The sequence below is a fragment of the Amblyraja radiata genome, chromosome 4 (assembly GCF_010909765.2).
Source record: "Amblyraja radiata isolate CabotCenter1 chromosome 4, sAmbRad1.1.pri, whole genome shotgun sequence".
Taxonomy (NCBI): Eukaryota; Metazoa; Chordata; class Chondrichthyes; order Rajiformes; family Rajidae; genus Amblyraja; species Amblyraja radiata.
This window is the reverse complement of record NC_045959.1, coordinates 90,585,659-90,604,968: the sequence shown is the minus strand read 5'-3', so window position 1 is coordinate 90,604,968 and position 19,310 is coordinate 90,585,659. Positions and strand designations below refer to the sequence as shown.

At 42.4% G+C, this 19,310-nt stretch overlaps 1 protein-coding gene across 2 annotated transcripts in view; it reads left to right on the top strand.

Moving 5' to 3' along the window:
• The window catches only part of LOC116972370 (collagen alpha-1(IX) chain-like), a 139,837-nt gene that overhangs the window by 107,264 nt on the left and 13,263 nt on the right, over positions 1-19,310 (top strand). For both annotated transcript variants that reach the window (XM_033019950.1, XM_033019951.1), the window contains exons 23-31: positions 93-146; positions 3,646-3,699; positions 4,570-4,614; positions 7,277-7,330; positions 8,186-8,239; positions 12,819-12,872; positions 13,507-13,578; positions 15,958-15,993; positions 17,730-17,774. In XM_033019950.1, coding sequence (XP_032875841.1) covers positions 93-146; positions 3,646-3,699; positions 4,570-4,614; positions 7,277-7,330; positions 8,186-8,239; positions 12,819-12,872; positions 13,507-13,578; positions 15,958-15,993; positions 17,730-17,774 — 468 coding nt within the window. The remainder of the gene's footprint in view (positions 1-92; positions 147-3,645; positions 3,700-4,569; positions 4,615-7,276; positions 7,331-8,185; positions 8,240-12,818; positions 12,873-13,506; positions 13,579-15,957; positions 15,994-17,729; positions 17,775-19,310) is intronic.

Below are 19,310 nucleotides of genomic sequence, written 5' to 3'. Positions count from 1 at the left end.
TTCAGAAGGGAGAATGTTTTAAAGTAAACGTGCAGAAAGAAAAAAAAGCCAACAGTGTCACAATTAGTTTGCATTTATCCTTTTAATTTCAGGGTGCTCCGGGGCTTGCTGGCCGGGATGGAAGTCCTGGAGTTGATGGCATGAAGGTAACAATAAGAATGAAACTACACAGCCTATTCACATATCAGTATGTTCTCTACACATACATTTAGGTTAGCACATGATTCGCAGTGCAGGTAACAGTGAGGCTATTATTCAATTTCAGGTCATGTTAGATGTTTCATCACTGAAGTTCCAAGTATGGTTCAAAATTGCTGTTTTTATGTAATTGAAATTAATTAAACTCATCAGCAATGTGTCATATTCATTTTGATCCAAATACAAATTTAATGTTATACTAGGCCAAGTGGGACCTGTTGGGTCCTGTTCCCTCAACACGCTGTTGCAGTGGGGGGAGGACTGCGGCGTCACATACACACTAACCACCCCCCACACACACACACAGAAAGGGGGGGGGGGAGAGAGAGGGGGGGTGGGGAGAGAGAGGGGGGGGGTGGGGAGAGAGAGAGGGTGGAGAGACAGAGAGAGGGGGGGGCGGAGAGAGAGGGGGGTGGGAGAGGGGGGGGGGGGGGTAGAGAGGAGGGGGGCCAGAGAGGGGGGAGTGTGGGTGGAAGAGATGCCGACAGGGAGAAAGAGGAGGGGGGGGGGTGGGGGTGAGAGAGAGGCCCGGGGGGAGACAGACAGGCCCAGGAGGAAAGAGAGAGAGGCCCGGGGTTAGAGAGAGAGGCTCGGGGGGAAAGAGAGAGGCCCGGGGGGAGAGAAAGAGATGCTCGGGGAAGAGAGAAAGGCTCTGTGGGAGAGAGGAAGAGATGCCTGGTGGGAGAGAGAAAGAGCGGTCCGGAGGGAGAGAGAGAGAGGCCCGGGGGAAGAGAGTGAGAGAGGCCCGGGGGGGGGGGGGGGGGAGAGAGAGAGAGTCCCGGGGGGAGGGAAAGAGAGAGGCCCAGGGGAGAGAGAGAGGTAGTACAGGGCCCGACTTGCTCGTTCTTCACTCGCAACACGTGCTGCAGTCTTCAGCTATGATCTTTGGTCTTCAGTCGATGGCCAGACCATTGAACTACGGGGGGGAGGAGGGAGCGGTGGGAGGTGACGTCAGTCGCAACGCGAGCAGATGGCAGGCAGGCAGATCCATTGTCACGTCATCAGCGAAACAAACAGGCGTTTTAAATTCAAAGTTGGATCGGATTTATGAACATTTTATTAATAACTCAAGAAATAAAGCACAACATTTTCAGGTAAGCCGATTTCAGACTCCAGGGGGTAAATCTCTACCAGAATATGTAAAAAATGTTCCCGTTTGCGCGTCGTTTTTTCAAGTAGATGTGATCACACACAAACAAATAAATACACATACTCACACACACATCCACATCCAAGATCAGAGTTTTATTGTTATATAAGGATAAGATTAAGTGTTAATGACAGCCAAATGTTTTAGTCACACCAGCACTGAAAATTAACAGTGCGGGCAATAAAGCTTGTTCCTTCAGTTTCTGATTGTTGTTGTGTACAATTAATATTTTCACTTTTCCCATTTCTCACTTTGTCTTAATCCATTATTTCTTTCCTATTTTTTGTTGGTGTTTTGACATTGATTTCATTGTTAAAATCGCAGCTCTTCGACCATATGTGGCTGAGGGGAGACACCATTGCTTTTCAAGCTGGTTTAGTGCAGATTTTCAAAGCAAAGATGAAATCAGTTGATATTTCCAACAGCACAAATATGAGATGAAGATGCCACAGAACTATGTCCTTTCTAGCATGCAATGGAAGATTATGATTTAATATTTGAAATGAAGCAGAAAATGCAGAGTACTGAGATAGATGCCACCTTAATATTAAAAAAAAAAGTGAAATTACTTCATGGCTGGCCTTCCAATAGCTGTTGCAGTGTAATGTTGGTCCTTTCAGTTAATTTTCATGGTGATAGCAGAGGCCGTAATGTGCAAGGACCAAATCATCAATACTCTCTGTTGATTGCTGGACATTTATTGTCTCATTCAAACACACTACTTAACCCACATGGGGAAGGGTTTTTTTTGCAGGTACTTGATAATTCATCCACAAGGAAGGTCCATCTCTAAAATAACAGGATGCTTCTCCTGCTCCAAGTAGACCAGGTCTAGAGAAGAGAAAATAAAGAGGCAGGATTGATGAAATAAGTTGGATATTTGTTTGTGTTGGTTTTGAGGGAACAGATTGAAGTTATTAAAATTTGATTCATCTCTTTTTGAGGGGATTTAGGCTTTGTATAATATGGTCCGACTTTTGCTGCCTCTGGTTTTGTTGGCTCTGCTTGGGTCTTGGATCACCAGGACATGGTGAGGAGAAGGAAGCTGGGAGCATTTATTGAGGTATTGAATCTCCATCTTATTGTACCCTTGATTATTCATGCAATAAGAGATGTTTGCTAGTTAATTTATGGCTATTGAGATGATATGGGAAGATTTGGTGTACATATGATGGATATGTTGAGAAGACAAGATGATGTTGGATAGAGACGGATGCAGAGGACATGAAATTTAAACTGTATGCTGAATGTGAAATAAAGGACAAGCAGAGTGCATTGAAATGGAAAATGAAAAAATGGTGGATGCAAGTTCAAAATACAAGAGAAGGCATGGGTGTTAGTATGTTTCTGTGTGGACAGTAAAGGAAGGTGGGTTTCATAAAATGAGGAATGCTGTAACAATTTGCTTTGCGATTAAGGCAATGGAATTGAAAGCAATAGTAGCAGTGAATTTTTTTTAAAATTTGAGGTGTTCTTAAAAGAGGTGGAGTTGAAGGAATGAGAAATTTGACTGGTTTGTAAACAATGTCAATAAACATTGTGTAACTGCAGTTGCTGGTTTAAACTGAAGATAGACACAAAAAGCCAAAGTAACTCAGCGGGACAGGCAGCATCTCTGGAGAGAAGGAATGGATGATGTTTCGGGTCGAGACCCTTCTTCAGACATGAACATTGGTTGTACTGGCTTCAATGAACCAAACATGAGGTACAATGAGATATTGTTATGCTCTTAAGCATTTTTCCCTGTGAACCAGAGGTGAATTTCTCTCTCGTATTTTCTTTTCTCATTCATGGGATGTGTGCATCACTGGAAAAAGGAACATTCATTGGCCGTTCCCATTTGCGGTTGAATAAGCAGTAACAGTGATGGAGGAACTGGGCTTTCTCACGGCCTCAATCAGATTGCTTTGCCTTGTGCTGTTAACTTTTGCAATTGTTGCATTCTCCTTTTTTTCTAGCTCTAGCGGAACATGAAAGAAAGTTGGAGCAGCCTTTCTACTCGCCCCAATTCCAAAATATATATTTCAATTGTTTGCACCAGTTTAAAAGTAATTCAAGGACAAAAAGTGGAAGCGGGAATGCAACAGGGAGCAAGGAAACTTCTGATCAGTGTTGCGAGTCACAGTGCTAACTTGCTGGGGGGCATTTGATGGGATAGCACTTCTGCTCCTCTCCGGTGGCTTGTTGAATAATGTGGCCCATCAGTACCATGGGCACATTTAAAACAGTTCAATCCTACTGGGGTAAAGGGTGTTAATGTTCCCATAAATCCTTATGCTTTTATGTTATAAATGTAGGGTGATGCTGGAATACCAGGCCGAATGGGAGAAACCGGAATTCGAGGTTTACCTGTAAGTGATTTAGCTGCAAGACTTGTCCAACCCTAGTCATTCCTTCTTCTACCTGCTCCTGTTGGGCAGAAGATAGAGAAGCTAGAAAGATTGCGCAACCATACTTAGCAACGGCTTCATCCCCTCTGTTATCAGGCTTCTGAATGAGCCTACCATGAGCTAGGGTATTGGCTGATTCACATCTAACCCACTGCAGACATTGGACCTTGTCTATGGAACCAGTGCACTCCAATGCTGAGAACCATATTCTGCACTCTGTATCTTTGCCTATGCTTTACTTATTGTACTTGCGTTTGACTTAAATGTATGGTGTTTTCTGGTATTTTCTACTCTGATTGGATAGCATGCAGAACAAAGCTTTTCACTCTACCTAAACGTCAACTTGCAATAATAAAAAAGTTCCAGGAGCAAATTTTAAACAATTTATTTACATCACCAAAGCAATTCCCTGTGTAAATTCTTTGCTCATCTTGAACCGATGATGGCACCTATAAAGTAATTATTTCTTTGAAATGTTTAAGATATATTTGAGAAACATGGTTAAATTTGTATCGGTCACTAACACTTTAGAAGATAACAACTAAGATTAGTAGTTGAAGAGAGGTGACCATTTCTGAATTAGAGGCAAGTACAAATTCTGAAAACATTTGTGGTAAATTTTAACGTAATTTATTGTTTGTTTGAATTTCCTGCAAAACATATGAGCATTAATAGTTAATGCCTCAAATCAGATGATTTTAAGTTTAGCAATAAATGTGGTCAACATGATTATTCACCATGCTAGTTTATTGGTTGCGGGATAATAATAGCTTTATTTTGTAGTTAATCCAGTGGGAATAGTTGGTAATATTATCTGTGTGTTTTTTGAAGGGATTACATGGATCACCAGGACAGAAAGGTCACGCCGGGGAAAAGGTAATTGGTTTATTTTTTTCTCATTGAGAAATAACATAAAGGTTGTAGTGATATAATCTCCCAAATAATGGCAGTCCCAGAGCAAGGAATAACAAAATATAATTTGCTTGATTTGCTCAGCAAATTCATCAGATTCTGAAAAATAAAAATAAAGTTCTGAAACTGCCAACGGTCTATAGCGAGTCCATCAGCTTGCGAGTTCACTTCTTAAGGAATGAATTTGGACCAAATTTGGAGGAATTCAGCAGGCCAGGCAGCATCTGTGGACCGAAAAAGTCAGCCACATTTTTAGTTTGGACCGTTCTTCAGGCTAATGGAGTACAAGGCAGAAAGCTGGGAATGAGAATTGAGGGGAAGGCATGGGCAAAACAGACGATAAGTAGATTCAGGTGAGGAGGGATGATTTGCAGATGGGTGAAGATGGTAACCATGGCTAGAGGTGAACTAGAGACAAAAGGCTACAGATATGAAATCTGTTAAGGAAGATGGGGACTGAACTGTATAACTCGAGGAAGGGATAGTGGATGGAAAGGAATGGGGTGGAGCGGGATAAAAGAAAAATGGGGGATTTGAAGCGAGGTTGAGAAATGAAATGATAGAGGGGATGTATGGCATTGGATGATGGGGGTGGTGGGAGTGGAAAGAAACATGCTTGGAGAAATGTGGAAGAGTAAAAAGACACAAGGTGCTGGAGTAACTCAGTGGGTCAGGCAGACCATCTCTGGAGAACATGGATAGGTGGGACTTTTCTCCAGACTGATTGTGGTGGGAGTGAGCTGTAAGAGAGGTGGAGGTGGGACAAAGCCTGGCAAAGGATAGGTGGATACAGATGAGGTGGTTTATTGGCAGATGGTTGGACAAAGGCCAAAGATGAGAAGACAAGAAGTGTGAGATAAGGATAGAAGATGCACAAAATGTATAGCCAGAGGAAGGGATAGTCACATTGTTCTTAACATCCAGAATGTTAGATTACCTGGGATCCAGGGTGAGATAACAAAATAGATATAAAATTGGTTTGGTGGTAGGAGGCTGAAGGTGATAGTGGGGAATTGCTTTTCAGATTGGAGACCTTCAATAGTAGTGTACCACAAGGATTTGTGCTGAGTCCTTTATTCTCAGCACAATAATGTAAATGGAGAAATGTGGAAGAAAATGTAGGGGCCAAAGTTACTAAATTTGTAGATAACACCAACATTGGTGGCACAGTGGACAGAGAAAACAGTGGTCTGAGGTTACAACAGGATCTAGGAAAAATTGCAAAAGTGGGCATTTTGCAAAGTTTTGCAAAGCGATGCATTTTGCGAAGTTCCAAGTGAATGGCAGAGCCCCAGATAATGTTCTTGAACAATAGGACCTTAGAGATCAAGAATAATTTACTGAAAGTGACTTCACAGGTGGTCAGGATGGTAAGGAAGGCACATAGTGTGCATGCCTTCATTAGCCGAGACATTGATTATAAGAGTTGAGATGTCATGTTATAGTTGTACTAATTGTTGGTCCGGCTACATTTTGAGTATTGTGTGCAGTTCTGATCACCATACTGTAGGAAGGATTTGATGAAGCTAGAGAAGGTACAGAAAATATTCACAGGAATGTTGCTTGGACTGGAGGGCTTGAGCTATGAGAAGAGATTGGGTAGCATGGGACTGCTTTGCATTGAGAGTAGGAGGCTGAGGGGTGATCTTGCAGAGGTTTGTAGAATTATGAGTGGTCGAGATAGGAGAAATTCCAGGGGAGCCTGTAAGTAGTTTTTTTGAGCCAGTCTTTTTTCCCTAGATTGGGGATCCAAATCCAGGGGTCAGAGTTTTAAGGTGAGAGGGGAAAGATTTAAAGATGATCTGAGTACCATGTTTTACTAGAAAGAGAATGGAGGATATATGGAACATGCTGCCAGACGAAAACGTAGCAGTGCATAGAATTAAAATTGGACATTTGGACAGGTACACGGATAGGAAAGATTTAGGATATGACTCAAACATAGGCACAGATTAACACACATAGGCATTTTAGCCAGCATGAAGAGTTGGGCTTAGGGACTGTTCCATGCTATATGTCAATGAGGTTTTGTTGCAACTGTTCAGTGTGAAGCCACACCTGCAATACCGTACACAGTTTTTATACCCTTACCTAATAAAGGATGTGACAGCAATCCAAATCAGACTATGTCCTGGAATGAAAAGGTTGTTTAATCAAGGGAGACCAGACCGTTTGCATCAGCATACCTTGCAGTTTAGAAGAATATGGGGTGACTTTGTTCAAAAGTATACTGTAAGACCCTAAAGGGCTTTACAGGGGAAATGGTGAGATGATTTCACTCGAGGTGGGTCATGAACAAAGGGACATCACTACAAGTGACTGGCCATTTAAAACTGTGTTGTGTAGAAATTTCTTCTCAGAGGGTAGTGAACTCTTGGAACCCTCTGTCTCCATGGCCAGATCATTAGTGATCTTTGAGATGGAGGCAGAGGAATATTTGAAAGATTGAGGAATTGAAGGTGGTAAGGAACTACCACAGAAGAGTGGTTGAGACCAGCACAGATTAGCTATAACCATATGGAATTGCTGAGGCCATTGAGGCTTACCCCTCACCTGTTTTCTTGTGTTCTCATGGCACTTTTGATGTTATACTCCTGCTTATGTATATAAATTGGCCTAATTTCAGGGGGATACTGGTGAGGTGGGATCGATGGGACCTCTTGGAATTCCAGGGGAGCCTGTAAGTAGTTTTTTCGACCAATAATATTTGCAGCTTGACACTCGGGTAGTAATTGTGATATTTATGTTAAAACATACTTTTCTACTTTGTGTTCAGGCAGTTTTCTCCCTGACTTAAAAAAAGTTTTAATTAATTTATATTCAGCTCCTGCAAGTGGCCTTTCATTATGTATGAATCAAATGCAGACATATGGGATTAGCTCAGAAGGATTTCATGGATGGCAGGGATGAGTTTGGCCAAAGGGCCTATTTTCATGCTGTATAACTCTATGACTTTATACATTGTAAGAAATGTTATAGAGGACAGTGAATAGAAGAACGTATTCTTTGTGGTTCTATGGTTTTTATGATAACCTCAATACTCACTTTATTATAAACCAGACCAGACTTGATGAAAAGCCAGGACTCATGGCCACTATATGAAAAGCCAGTCCACTATACAACATGAAATGAAAAGGAACAGAAGATGAATTAAAAGATGACCAAGTTCGATGATATCGGTTTAAAGTCCTATGAATCATAGGAAGTAAGAAAGTCTCAGAAAAGTCAAGTGTTGTAAATGTTGAGCAGCGGTCAGGAACAAATGGGCATAAACACATCGATTGGCTATTTTGTGCTCAAGACTACATCCACTACTTAATAGAACTATGGATGATCTGTGATTCAGTGCATATTTTTGTCCTGTATAAAAGAGTTATGCCCCATATATTTAGTGTATGATAATATACTGTAGTGGTTATTTGAAGTGGATGAATAACACATAGTTCTTGATTGATGTATTTGAGATGTATGGAAGCATGGCAGCTGTGGAATTTGTGGATGTATCATGTATTTTAATGATGATGGTATTCCTAAGGGTGAACCAGGAACACCAGGACACAGAGGAGACCAAGGTCCACGTGGCTCTCTTGTAAGTACTGCAATGGCCATTCCATTATTACTTCTTGCATTTGTTCCATGTGCACAATATACAATGAAAAATGTGTTATTATTTTCCAAGCACAATATGCAGAATATTTTGGAGGTTGAATCTTAGTGCTAATTTGCCTGATTGAAACTGAGCTAAAAGGAACATATCTCATAGTTAGCTTAATTCAGCCCAACAAATGGCAGATGAGCCACATTCAGTCTGAAATACAATGGGCTAATGAAGAGAAGGTATCCAATTATAAAGCTAGTAATCAGTATCTCATTCTGGAAACTCAGAACATAGAGCAGCAGGACCAATATGATTGACCATGATGCCTCCACACACAAATAATCTAAGCATGAATGGACAAATTGCCTTTTGCATAATGTGATAGAAGGTGGCTAATCGCTGTGCAAACCAGCTTTTGATAATTGTTCCACAAAGAAAATGGGGAAATTAATCAAGTGTGTGACATTTGGCCCATTTAAAGCATCAGTGGAGCTAGCCTTATTTTAAACTATGTAGGAAAGAACTGCAGATGCTGGTTTAATTCGAAGGTAGACACAAAATTCCAGCCAAAGAACCTGTCCCACGAGCATGCAACTCCATGCGGCAAGCGCGACCTAAAGGGCCTGTCCCACGAGCATGCGACTGCATGCGGCAAGCTCAGCCAAACCAGAAGCGGGGGCTGCGCGGAGGTCGAGTGAGTGACATGAAGTTTGAGCGAAGTCCGCGGGAAGTTCGCTCGTGACGTACGGCGTCGACGAGGCTGCGGGCCGGCAGGCCGTTGCCGCGCGGAATTTTTGAACACGGTCAGTTTTTCCGAGCCCCGCGCGATTACAGCACGGAAACAGGCCATCTCGACCCTTGTTGGGATGTTGGGACCAGCTCCGCACAACTCCATACGGCTCCAGCGATCGAAGTGGGACCGGTCCCACGAGGCCGTACAGCTCAAGCGACCACGTTAGGTCACACTTGCCGCATGGAGTCGCATGCTCTTGGGACAGGCCCTTTAGGTCGCGCTTGCCGCATGGAGTCGCATGCTCGTGGGACAGGCCCTTTACTCAGCGGGACAGGCAACATCTCTGGGGATAAAGGATAAAGGACAAAGGACATTTATTATCACATACACCAATTGGTGAAGTGAAATTTGACTTGCCATTGCAGCGCACCAATAAATATAAGACACCTCAAAGAATTTAACAATAAACATAAAAACATCCCCCCACAATGGTTCCTACTGTGAGGGAAGGCAGCAAGTCCAGTCCTATCTCCTGTTCACCCATGGTCAGGCCTATTGAGGCATCCGCAGTCGCCGCTACGGGAGCCCAATGCTTCAGGCCCTCTCTCCGGATGATGGAGCTCCGGCTTCGGAAGAACACTCTCAGCGGTTCGGAGTGTCTGGAGCGGCCGCTTCCTTCCCCGGAGACCGCGGCTCCCGAAGTCGACGGGTCGTGCTGGTCTGAGCTCCGACACTGGCGACCTCGGCGAGAGATCCCAGGCACTGTTAAAAGTTCAGCGCCGCCCGCGGCTGGACGCCCGCAGCCACAGCTCTCGGATGTTGGAGTCGGCGGACTCAGCACTCCGGAGCTCACCGCATGGCGACCCGGGTAAGGCATTGCCTGCTCCGTGATCGTGCTTCAGCACTGTGCCGCCGCCGAAGCTGAAGTTCGGGCCGCTCCTGGCAGGAAACGCCGCTCCAGTCCCGTTGGTAGGCCGCGAGGAAGGGGCGGAAATACGGCTCGGAGAAAAGCCGCATCTCAGACCCTGTAGGGACTGAGAAAAATAGTTTCCACCTCCTCCCCCCCCCCCCCATCCCCCACATAAAAAGACTAGAAGACCTCCAAAATAAACACTTTTAACTCACTAAAAATAAAAAAAGGGTGAAATGACTAACAGCTGCTGGCAGGGCAGCCATACTCGACAGCGCCCCCTGTTGAACATGAAGAAGGAATGGGTGACGTTTCGGGTCAACACCCTTCTTCAGACTTCTCTCCAGAGATGCTGCCTGTCCCGCTGAGTTACTCCAATATTTTGTGTTCAAATTATTTTAAACTAACTATGTTTATAGTGCGGTTATTTATCTTGCATCATATACACTGTGTCAGGCCAAGAACTGGAATCTTGCAGCATCTGGTCTTATTGCATTAGTGGGATTGTTAATTACACGTATACAATAATGCAATGAAAATGAAATATTTTATCTGAGATTCACGATTACATTATCCTATTTTAAAGATCACTAGACCAAGTGAGACCTGCTGGGTCCCGTCCCCTCAACGTGCGGTTGCGAGGGGAGGGGGTGGCCTGCGGTGTCACATACACACTAACCAACCTCTCACACACACACTAACCACCCCATTGATATTATATTAATATTATTCATTCACTCCTTTTACCCCATGCCCCGCCCTATCCACTCACGCGTAGCCCCGAACCCGCAGGTGCGGCTAGAGAGTGAGGGGGATAGAGAGCGAGGGACACAGAGGCACAGAGAAGGACACAGAGGCACAGAGAGAGACACAGAGACACAGAGAGGGACACAGAGGCAACGAGAGAGAAACAGAGAGGGACACGGAGGCACAGAGAGGGACACGGAGGCACAGAGAGGGTCAGAGAGGGACAAGGAGGCACAGAGAGGAACACAGAGTGGGACATGGAGGCACAGAGAGGGACACAGAGAGGGACACAAAGGCACAGAGAGGGAAACAGATGCATAGAGAGGGGCACAGAGAGGGACGCAGAGGCACAGAGAGGGACGCAGAGGCACAGAGAGGGACGCAGAGGCACAGAGAGGGACACAAAGAGGAACACGGAGGCACAGAGAGGGACACGGAGGCACAGAGAGGGACACAGAGAGGTACACAGTGAGGAACACATAGAGGAACACAGAAAGGAGCACAGAGAGGGACACAGAGGCAGAGAGAGTGACACAGAGGCAGGGGAGCTTGCTGCCTTTTGGGGCTGGGGCTTCCGGGTGTCCGCTGCCTTTTGGAGCTAGTGTTTTTGATTTGCGGCGTCTTTTGAGCGGGCGGACGGTCAAAAGCAGCGGAGGGCCAACCGATCGTGGCTTCCGCGAGCGGTAGCCCACCCACCCACGTGACAGATGATCTTGTGGGGGAGACGGAGAGGAGGTCGTCCCCCGTGACGGCCAGAGATCGCCAGGTTGGATTGGGATCACCAGCGAGGAAAAGGCGTCACGATTCCCCGAGTCCCTGCGATCGATGGAGGAATCGCAGGTCTCCATTGACGGCCTCTCCTAGAGGGAGTAATGGCCACCATGGGCCACCTTACCACCACACTGCCCCGCGCCCGCGCACCAATAACAACCACGCCGCCATGTTCTAGAACTTCAAGGAGCCTAGCAGAGCGTGCAGCATGACCTGAGCAGCAGTTTAAAAATGCTAAGTGGCACATTTAAAGAAGTAAAAGTTAAGAAGCCAAGAAGTACAGAAGACATAACTTTTACTTCTTTAAATGTGTCACTTAGCGTTTTTAAACTGCTGCTCAGTTATAGGATATATATATACACACGTAAATGAACTGATAAAGTGCAATGGGCTATTAATGATCAGAGTTTTGTTTGAGTTGAGTTTAATAGCCTGATGGCTGTGGGGAATTAGCTATTCCTGAACCTGGATGTTGCAGATTTCAGGCTCCTTTACCTTCTACCTGAAGGCAGCGGGGAGATGAGTGAGTGGCCAGGATGGTGTGGGTCCTTGATGATGCTGGCAGCCTTTTTGAGGCAGCGACTGTGATAGATCCCCTCAATGGTAGGGAGGTCAGAGCCAATGATGGACTGGGCAGTGCTTACAACTTTTTGCAGTCTTTTCCGCTCCTGGGTGCTCAAGTTGCCGAACCAAGCCATGATGCAACAGGTCAGCATGCTCTCTACTGTGCACCTGTAGAAGTTCGAGAGAGCCCTCCTTGACATACCAACTCTCTGTAATCTTCTCAGGAAGTAGAGGTCCTGATGTCATCAGCGGGACCATCTCAGTTATTTTCTAAGTTATTTGAGATTTGTGAACATTTTCATAAATAACTCGAGAAATAATGCATGAAATTTTCAGATAAGGCGATTTTTGATTTCACAGGATAAATCTCTACCCGAATATGTAAAGGTTTTACCATTAGCACGTCGTTTCTTCGAGTAGATGTGATCGCACACAAACAGATAAATACACACACACATCCTGAGCTATAGTGTCTATCTAGTAACTCGATCTTTATATATATTGAATAAAGATCTCTGAGGAAAGAGCTCATCAGGCAGCATCCCTGGAGAACATGGATAAGTAATGTTTCGGGTCGGATTCCTTCTTCAGAAATTTCTGAGGCATGAAGGCTTGCACACCTATTTAAGACGACAATTTCATAAATATAATTTTTTGCAGAGTTGGCACTGAACTATTTTTGGGAAATAATTTGATAATAAAATCAGCGTTCACATCCGTTTTTTTTTTTTTTGCCAGGCTCATCCGTTAACGCTTTAAATGTATTTAGTTTTGCACCACACTGAAAAGACATCTAATTTACAGACTGTACTTTGCAGTACTAACCAAAATGCTTTTTTTTGCAGGGAACTCCTGGAGAGACTGGACTCATTGGACCTCCTGGTTTACCTGGACCTGCGGTGAGTAAAACTAGGCTTCAATGTACGTAATTATTAGCCAGCATATTAAGTTAAATTATAGTGAAATCTGCCCTATTGATCAGAACAATTCATATTCTATGAAGGTAGTCCGAATAAGAGATTGAGCCTCTTTGACTCTAATAGACCATAATGGAACATCGTTTGTAATGTTTTCCGCCATTTTTCGACAACATATGAAAATATAATAATAATAATGGATGGGATTTATTATAGCGCCTTTATAGGGAACAAAATATGCCTACCCATTGCCTCTGTGAAGCTATTTTTGACACGGTAATTCACCCAACTGACATAATTCCAGGTTTCGAGTCATATTTGTGGAATATAGTACAGTGGGGGCACACAAGACTGCAAACATTGAAATCTGGAGCAAAAATTGGAATCTGGAGCAAAAATAAGAGAGCTGCTGGAGGAAATGAGCAGGCCAGGCATACAGGATGAAGGGATTTAGCCCAAATCTTTGACTCTCCATTTCCCTCCACAGATGTTGTCTTCTTCCAGCAGTTCTTCTTTTCACGTGGTTTTACAGTGCTTTGATTATTAACCCTGATCTCTATTCTATATTAAGGAATTAAATTTTATTTTTTTTATTGCTGATTTCCATCCAAAATAGGGAACAAAAGGTGACTGTGGTCGACCAGGGCTTCAAGGACCTCATGGTTTTCCAGGGGGAAGAGGAGATAAGGTAAGACATTATTTAAATTATTTAAAATTATATGGTACATATATTATTGAAGGACTATTGTCCTTGAAATATAGAATTTTCATGTTAAGGTAACGTGGAACTTTTTGAGTCATGCAGGTAACTAGATTAATGCTATAATTATACTTCTTTATTTAAGGATATGCAAATATTTTACTGCAATTAAAATGTCAGGTGGTATTAAATATTGAAATTGAGGTGCAATGATGAACGTATAAAATCTTAGTAAGACTAACTTGGAGGACTGTAGCATCTTAGGCAAATGGACTAAATATTTCAGGATATTGGTTTATAATGATACTTATCTTTTATTAGCAATAGGTAAAATGTAAAAGGAAGTGGGGGTGCATTGATTTTAAAGCTATAGAGAGCAAGGATCTTAGCTTTGAATATAAAGAAGTAAAATCATTTTGGATGAAACTAAGAAACTGAAAACATTTGTGGAAGTTGTGTATAGGGCCCTAAATAATAAAGGTAATGTAGAGCCAAATGTAAGGAAATTAGAGGTGCGGGTAACAATGATAATCCAATAATTGTTGGATAAACCAAATTTATGATGCTTTATCTGAGGATGAATGCACAAAGTAAATAAGAGATGGTTCTCTGTATCAAGCAGGCAAACCTTAGTTATTATTTTGGTATATGAAAGGGTTTATTGAGAATCTGGTAGTTAAAAGAGTCTCAAGGAGCATGATAATAACATGATAGAATTTTATGTAAATATCAAAAATGATATTGTTCAACCTAAAATAAGGGTCTTAAATCTGAATTAAGCAAATTTGGAAGATTAAATATGAGTTAGCTGTGAGAGATAACATTAAACAGGTATGATTAATTTTGAACAATATTAATGCATTGTGTAAAATAGTGTTTATCTATTTTAAGGCCAAGAAAAAAAATAGGAAAAGTGGTTCAGTTATCACCAACAAGAGGTTAATATTTAGATCAAAAGAAAAGATTTATAATGTCTTGAAAAACAGCAAGTCTGACGAATGCAAAATTTTCTGAATTTAGCTGAGGATGACTAATTATTGGCAAAGAGAAAGTATAATACAAGAACAGACTCATGAAAAGGATTTTAAAAATTCTAGGCTTTTATTGGTGCATAAAAAGAAAAGATTTAATAAAAATTAACATGCATGCATTGAATGATATAGGACCCCATAAAGACAACATCTCGAATATTGTTTGTAGGTTACTGTTTCCTATGGAAAGGAAGTTCATGAATTGAATGATTAGCAGTCAATAAGGGATACATTGTACAAATCCACTTTTAATCTAGAAAAGAAAACGTTGCTCTTCTTTTGCTCAAAATGGTGGCACATATTTCTTGAAAATGTTAGCTTTGAAGTTAAAGTCAAAACAAGATATGACCTTGTGCCCATATTGCATGTTTGTAATTTTGAGGGTAAGACTAGACCTGAGGTCATCATATAGGTACTGAGTTAAATCTGTTTAAGCAGCTTTTCTGTCTCACCAATAAGCAATGTAGTCTGGTACATTTTACTACTGTCATACATGCAATCAATTGCAAAGTGCAGAAGCTAGATATAAAAAAATCTTTCTTGAGGGAAAAATTTGAACACCTGACCCACTTTGAAGAATATGATGCCCACTTCTAACGTTGCCAGTGTGGCATCATATGTAGTGCTCAATAGTAAACCGGGATATTATTTAGAGGTAGAATAACACTTCGCAGTGAGGCAATGGAATGATATTAATGGATTAGAAGTGCATGAAAATAGTTATAAATATGTGTGAGTCACAGAAAGGAAATAGGTAAAATTCAATTAAAAAAACACAACTCAACCACCAACAACCAACCCTCCATGCAAACCCACCACAGGTGGGGTAATATGTAAGTTAGTATAGTAATACTCATTAATTTGATATGCTAGTGACCTTGGTGTTGCATTTTCTTTGGATTTTCTAAACTGAATACTTCCACAAATTTTTTATTTTTTTTTTAAGATGTATCAAAGTTGTACAATGAATTTTCAAAAAAATGTGAGAATAGAGCCCCAGGGAGCAAAGGAAAGACGGTCATGGTGAATTTAAATACAAGAAATACCATTTAATAAGCAAGATGCCAAACCGTCAAAATTTCCGTATAACCCAGATTGCAAATTAACAGCGGTTTACTGAATATCAGATTCAAAATGAAGCCAAAATTGCCTAACTTACTGATGCAAACTATCATCATTGAAAATTGTAATTGGTTTATCACAGAAAATCACTTCAAATCTAAGTACTTTCCTCTATTGATAAATTAAGCCCAGGACATGAGGATGAAGACGATGTTAGTGTGTTTCTACTTATTTATTCGTATGCATTGACCTTATATTTGTTTTCTCTTTTAAGGGATCTTCTGGCATTCCTGGCCATAAAGGAAATGGGGTAAAATAATGTATATTTATCCTATAATATCTAATTTCAAAGTCCAATGAACAAAGGATGATGGCAGCCATTCAAGTTTGTTTTGACACTGAATCCTATCCATAGTTAAATTTAGCTCCTCGCTTACAATGCAGTTTATTTAAGGTAAATTACTTTCCCTTCCCCTGCTGCCACTAAAGCACTCACACAGGCTTTTGTTACTGGTAGACTTGACCAGTACACTTTGGGTTGGCCTCACATGGTCTACCATCCATTAATTTGGAGAACCATGGAAGGAAAACATTGCAAATATCCCTGTTGGGTTATTTGAAAATAATATCGAGGAACCTTTAGCAATACGCATATCAAGGGATAAAGTATTTAAGAAACTATGGAGATAAAGTTGGACATGAGGGCAATGTTAGATTGCTTCTACTGATTTATTCAGATGCTGTGAGCTTACATTTGTTTAATCTGGCCTTTAGCCAGAGGGTGGCGAATCTGTGAATTAATTGACACAGACGGCTGTGAAGGCCAAGTCTTCGGGTATTTTGAAAGCAGAGATTGACAGGTTCTGATAAGTAGGGGTATCAAAGGTTATGGGGAGAAGGCAGGAGAATGGGGTTGAGGGAGAAAGATAGATCATCCATGATCAAATGGCAAAGTAGACTCCATGTGCCAAATCACCTAATTCTGCACCCATGACTTATGAACATAAAATCGCTGGGACCCATCCATATTATAAAGAAAGTGGCTGCACGAATAATGTAGTTTTTGGGTTACATTTTTTCAAAACATACTAATTTCCCGGGAGATAGCAGAAAATTTGATATAACTAATATGACTCACTTGTTCAAAAAAGGAGAAATTCAGAAGGCAGGAAACTATATGCCAATTATTTAAAATCTCTTGTTGGCAATATACTAGAGATAATAATCAAGGCGGAAATACATTATTTAGGAAAGATGAATAACATTAAACCTAGTCAATGCAGTTTATTGAAAGGTAAATCATGTACAACAATTCTGCTCAAATTCTTTGAAGGTGGGACAGGGAGAGTTTATAGCACGAAACCTGCAAGTGTAATGTATTTGGATTTCCAAAAGGCATTTGGCAATGTTGAACATAGAAGTTGGTGCATAAATTAAGAGCCTAAGGAATTCGATCAAATATATCGGCATGGATTGAAAACTGGTTGCCACATAGAAAAGCAAGAGTTGGATAAATGAGTGTCTTTTCAGGCTGGATGGATATCATCGGTGGAGGACCTCAAGGATCAGTTCTTGCTGTTCAATTATTTACTATTTATAACAATGACCTATTGGAGAGAACAAAATGTAAGATTTCCAAGTTTGCCAATAATATGATAATAAGAGGATGAGCACGTTGTGATGAGGACATTGTGATTTTACAAGGGGAAGAAGATAGATTGGGAGATTGGGCAAAAATCTAGCAAATGGATTTAATGTGGGGAAATGTGTGGTCATGCACTGTGCTAAGAGGAATCAAAGGACAGTATATCATCTGAAGGAGAGTTACTGCAAATGAGGGACATTCAGAGATCTAGTTTTCCAGTGCATGAATCTCATAAATGTTGCAGGTGCAACCAAATGTAGTTTAGAAGGCCAACCACATGTTGGTTTTTATTGCAAAGAGGTTGGAGTTTAGGAATAGGGTGGTTTTGTTATAGTTATACAGGATGTTGATGAGGCCACATTGAAGTGCTAATTAAATGTATTTGATTTTTAATTTAAAAGGGGAAACCAGGTGTGAAAGGTGAAACTGGACGAAAGGGTGAACAGGTAATTATGAACAAAATTAAAAGTCCTATATATTGAGTCTTTGTAAAGATGGTTTCACTGACTTTTATTTCACATGGTGGCAAGGCGCCTTAGGATGAAAGATTTTGAATTGAGAAACCATGGAAAAATGTTGAACAATCATTGAGGATTTGGGACACATCCTTATTCACTGATATAAAGTCCTTTGACTGATTGAATTGAAGGATGAAACATGGCAACTTCAGCGCACTGAGTCCACGGCGACCATTGATCACCTGTTGACACTTGTTCTATGTATTCCACTTTCACATATACTCCCTACAGTTAATTGGCCTCTATAAATTTACAGAGGCCAATTAACCTACAAACCCGCACGTCTTTGGGAAGTAGGAGAAAACTGGAGCACCCAGAGGAAACCCACGCTGTCATAGGGAGAACATGCAAACTCCACACAGACAGCACCCAAGGTCAGGAGTCGAACCTGGGTCTCTGGCGCTTTGTGAGGCAGCAGCCCTATTAGCTGTGTCACTGTGCCGCCCAAATTGAGTTTATTTTTTTTCATTCAGTATCCATAATGGTTTCTGGAATGAGAGTATTGTTGGGAGAGGGCTTGGGCTACTGCCCAATTTTTCCAAGTATGGAACAACTTCTGAGCAGGTTTGAAGGCAAATGTATTTGTCAATCTGCCAAAGCATCCTATGGGTGTCATGAGTAAGGGTGTCCTTTGAAAATGGTGAACAGAGACAAATTAAAAGTCATGGAATTCTTCAAACGGTTTATGATCATGCTGAGGGAGGTGATTGCCAATCCCAACGTTTTATTGAACCACTAGACCAAGTGGGCCCTGTCCCCTCAACGTGCGGGGGCAGCGTCATTACACACACTAATCGCCCCCCACACACACTAACCACCCCACACACACTAACCACCCCCCTTGATATTATATTAATATTATTCATTGGCTCCTTTTACCCCATCCCCGCCCTATCCACTGACGCATAGCCCCCAACTCGCAGGCGCGTCTAGAGAGGGTGAGGGTTAGAGAGAGGGGGTAGAGACAGAGAGAGAGGGGCAGAGAGAGAGAGGGGCAGAGACAGAGAGAGTGGTGGAGAGAGGGAGGGGATAGAGGGGAGGAAATGGAGGGGGGAGAGAGAGGGGGGGAGAGGAGGAGGGAAGCGGGGCAGACGACCCCGGGCTGGGCTGCAGGCGCGAGGCGCGAGCGTGCGTCGACCAAAGCTCTCGGGAAACCCGAGCCGAGGCGCCGAGGCGCGAGCGTGCGTCGACCAAAACTCTCGGGAGTTCTTTAGAAACCCGAACTGAGGCGCGAGTGTGCATCAACCAAAGCTCTCGGGAGCTCTCGGGTACAAGGCCCGAGCCGAGGCATGATCGTGCGAACGTCGACCTAAGGACACCGCTGTCTTCAGCTATGATCTTTGGCCTTCAGTCGACGGGCCGACTTTTGAATAACGGAGGGAGGGGTGGGGGGGTGACGTCACTCGCAGATGGCAGGCACGCAGATCCATTGTGACATCATCAGTGAAAAAAACAGGCTTTTTG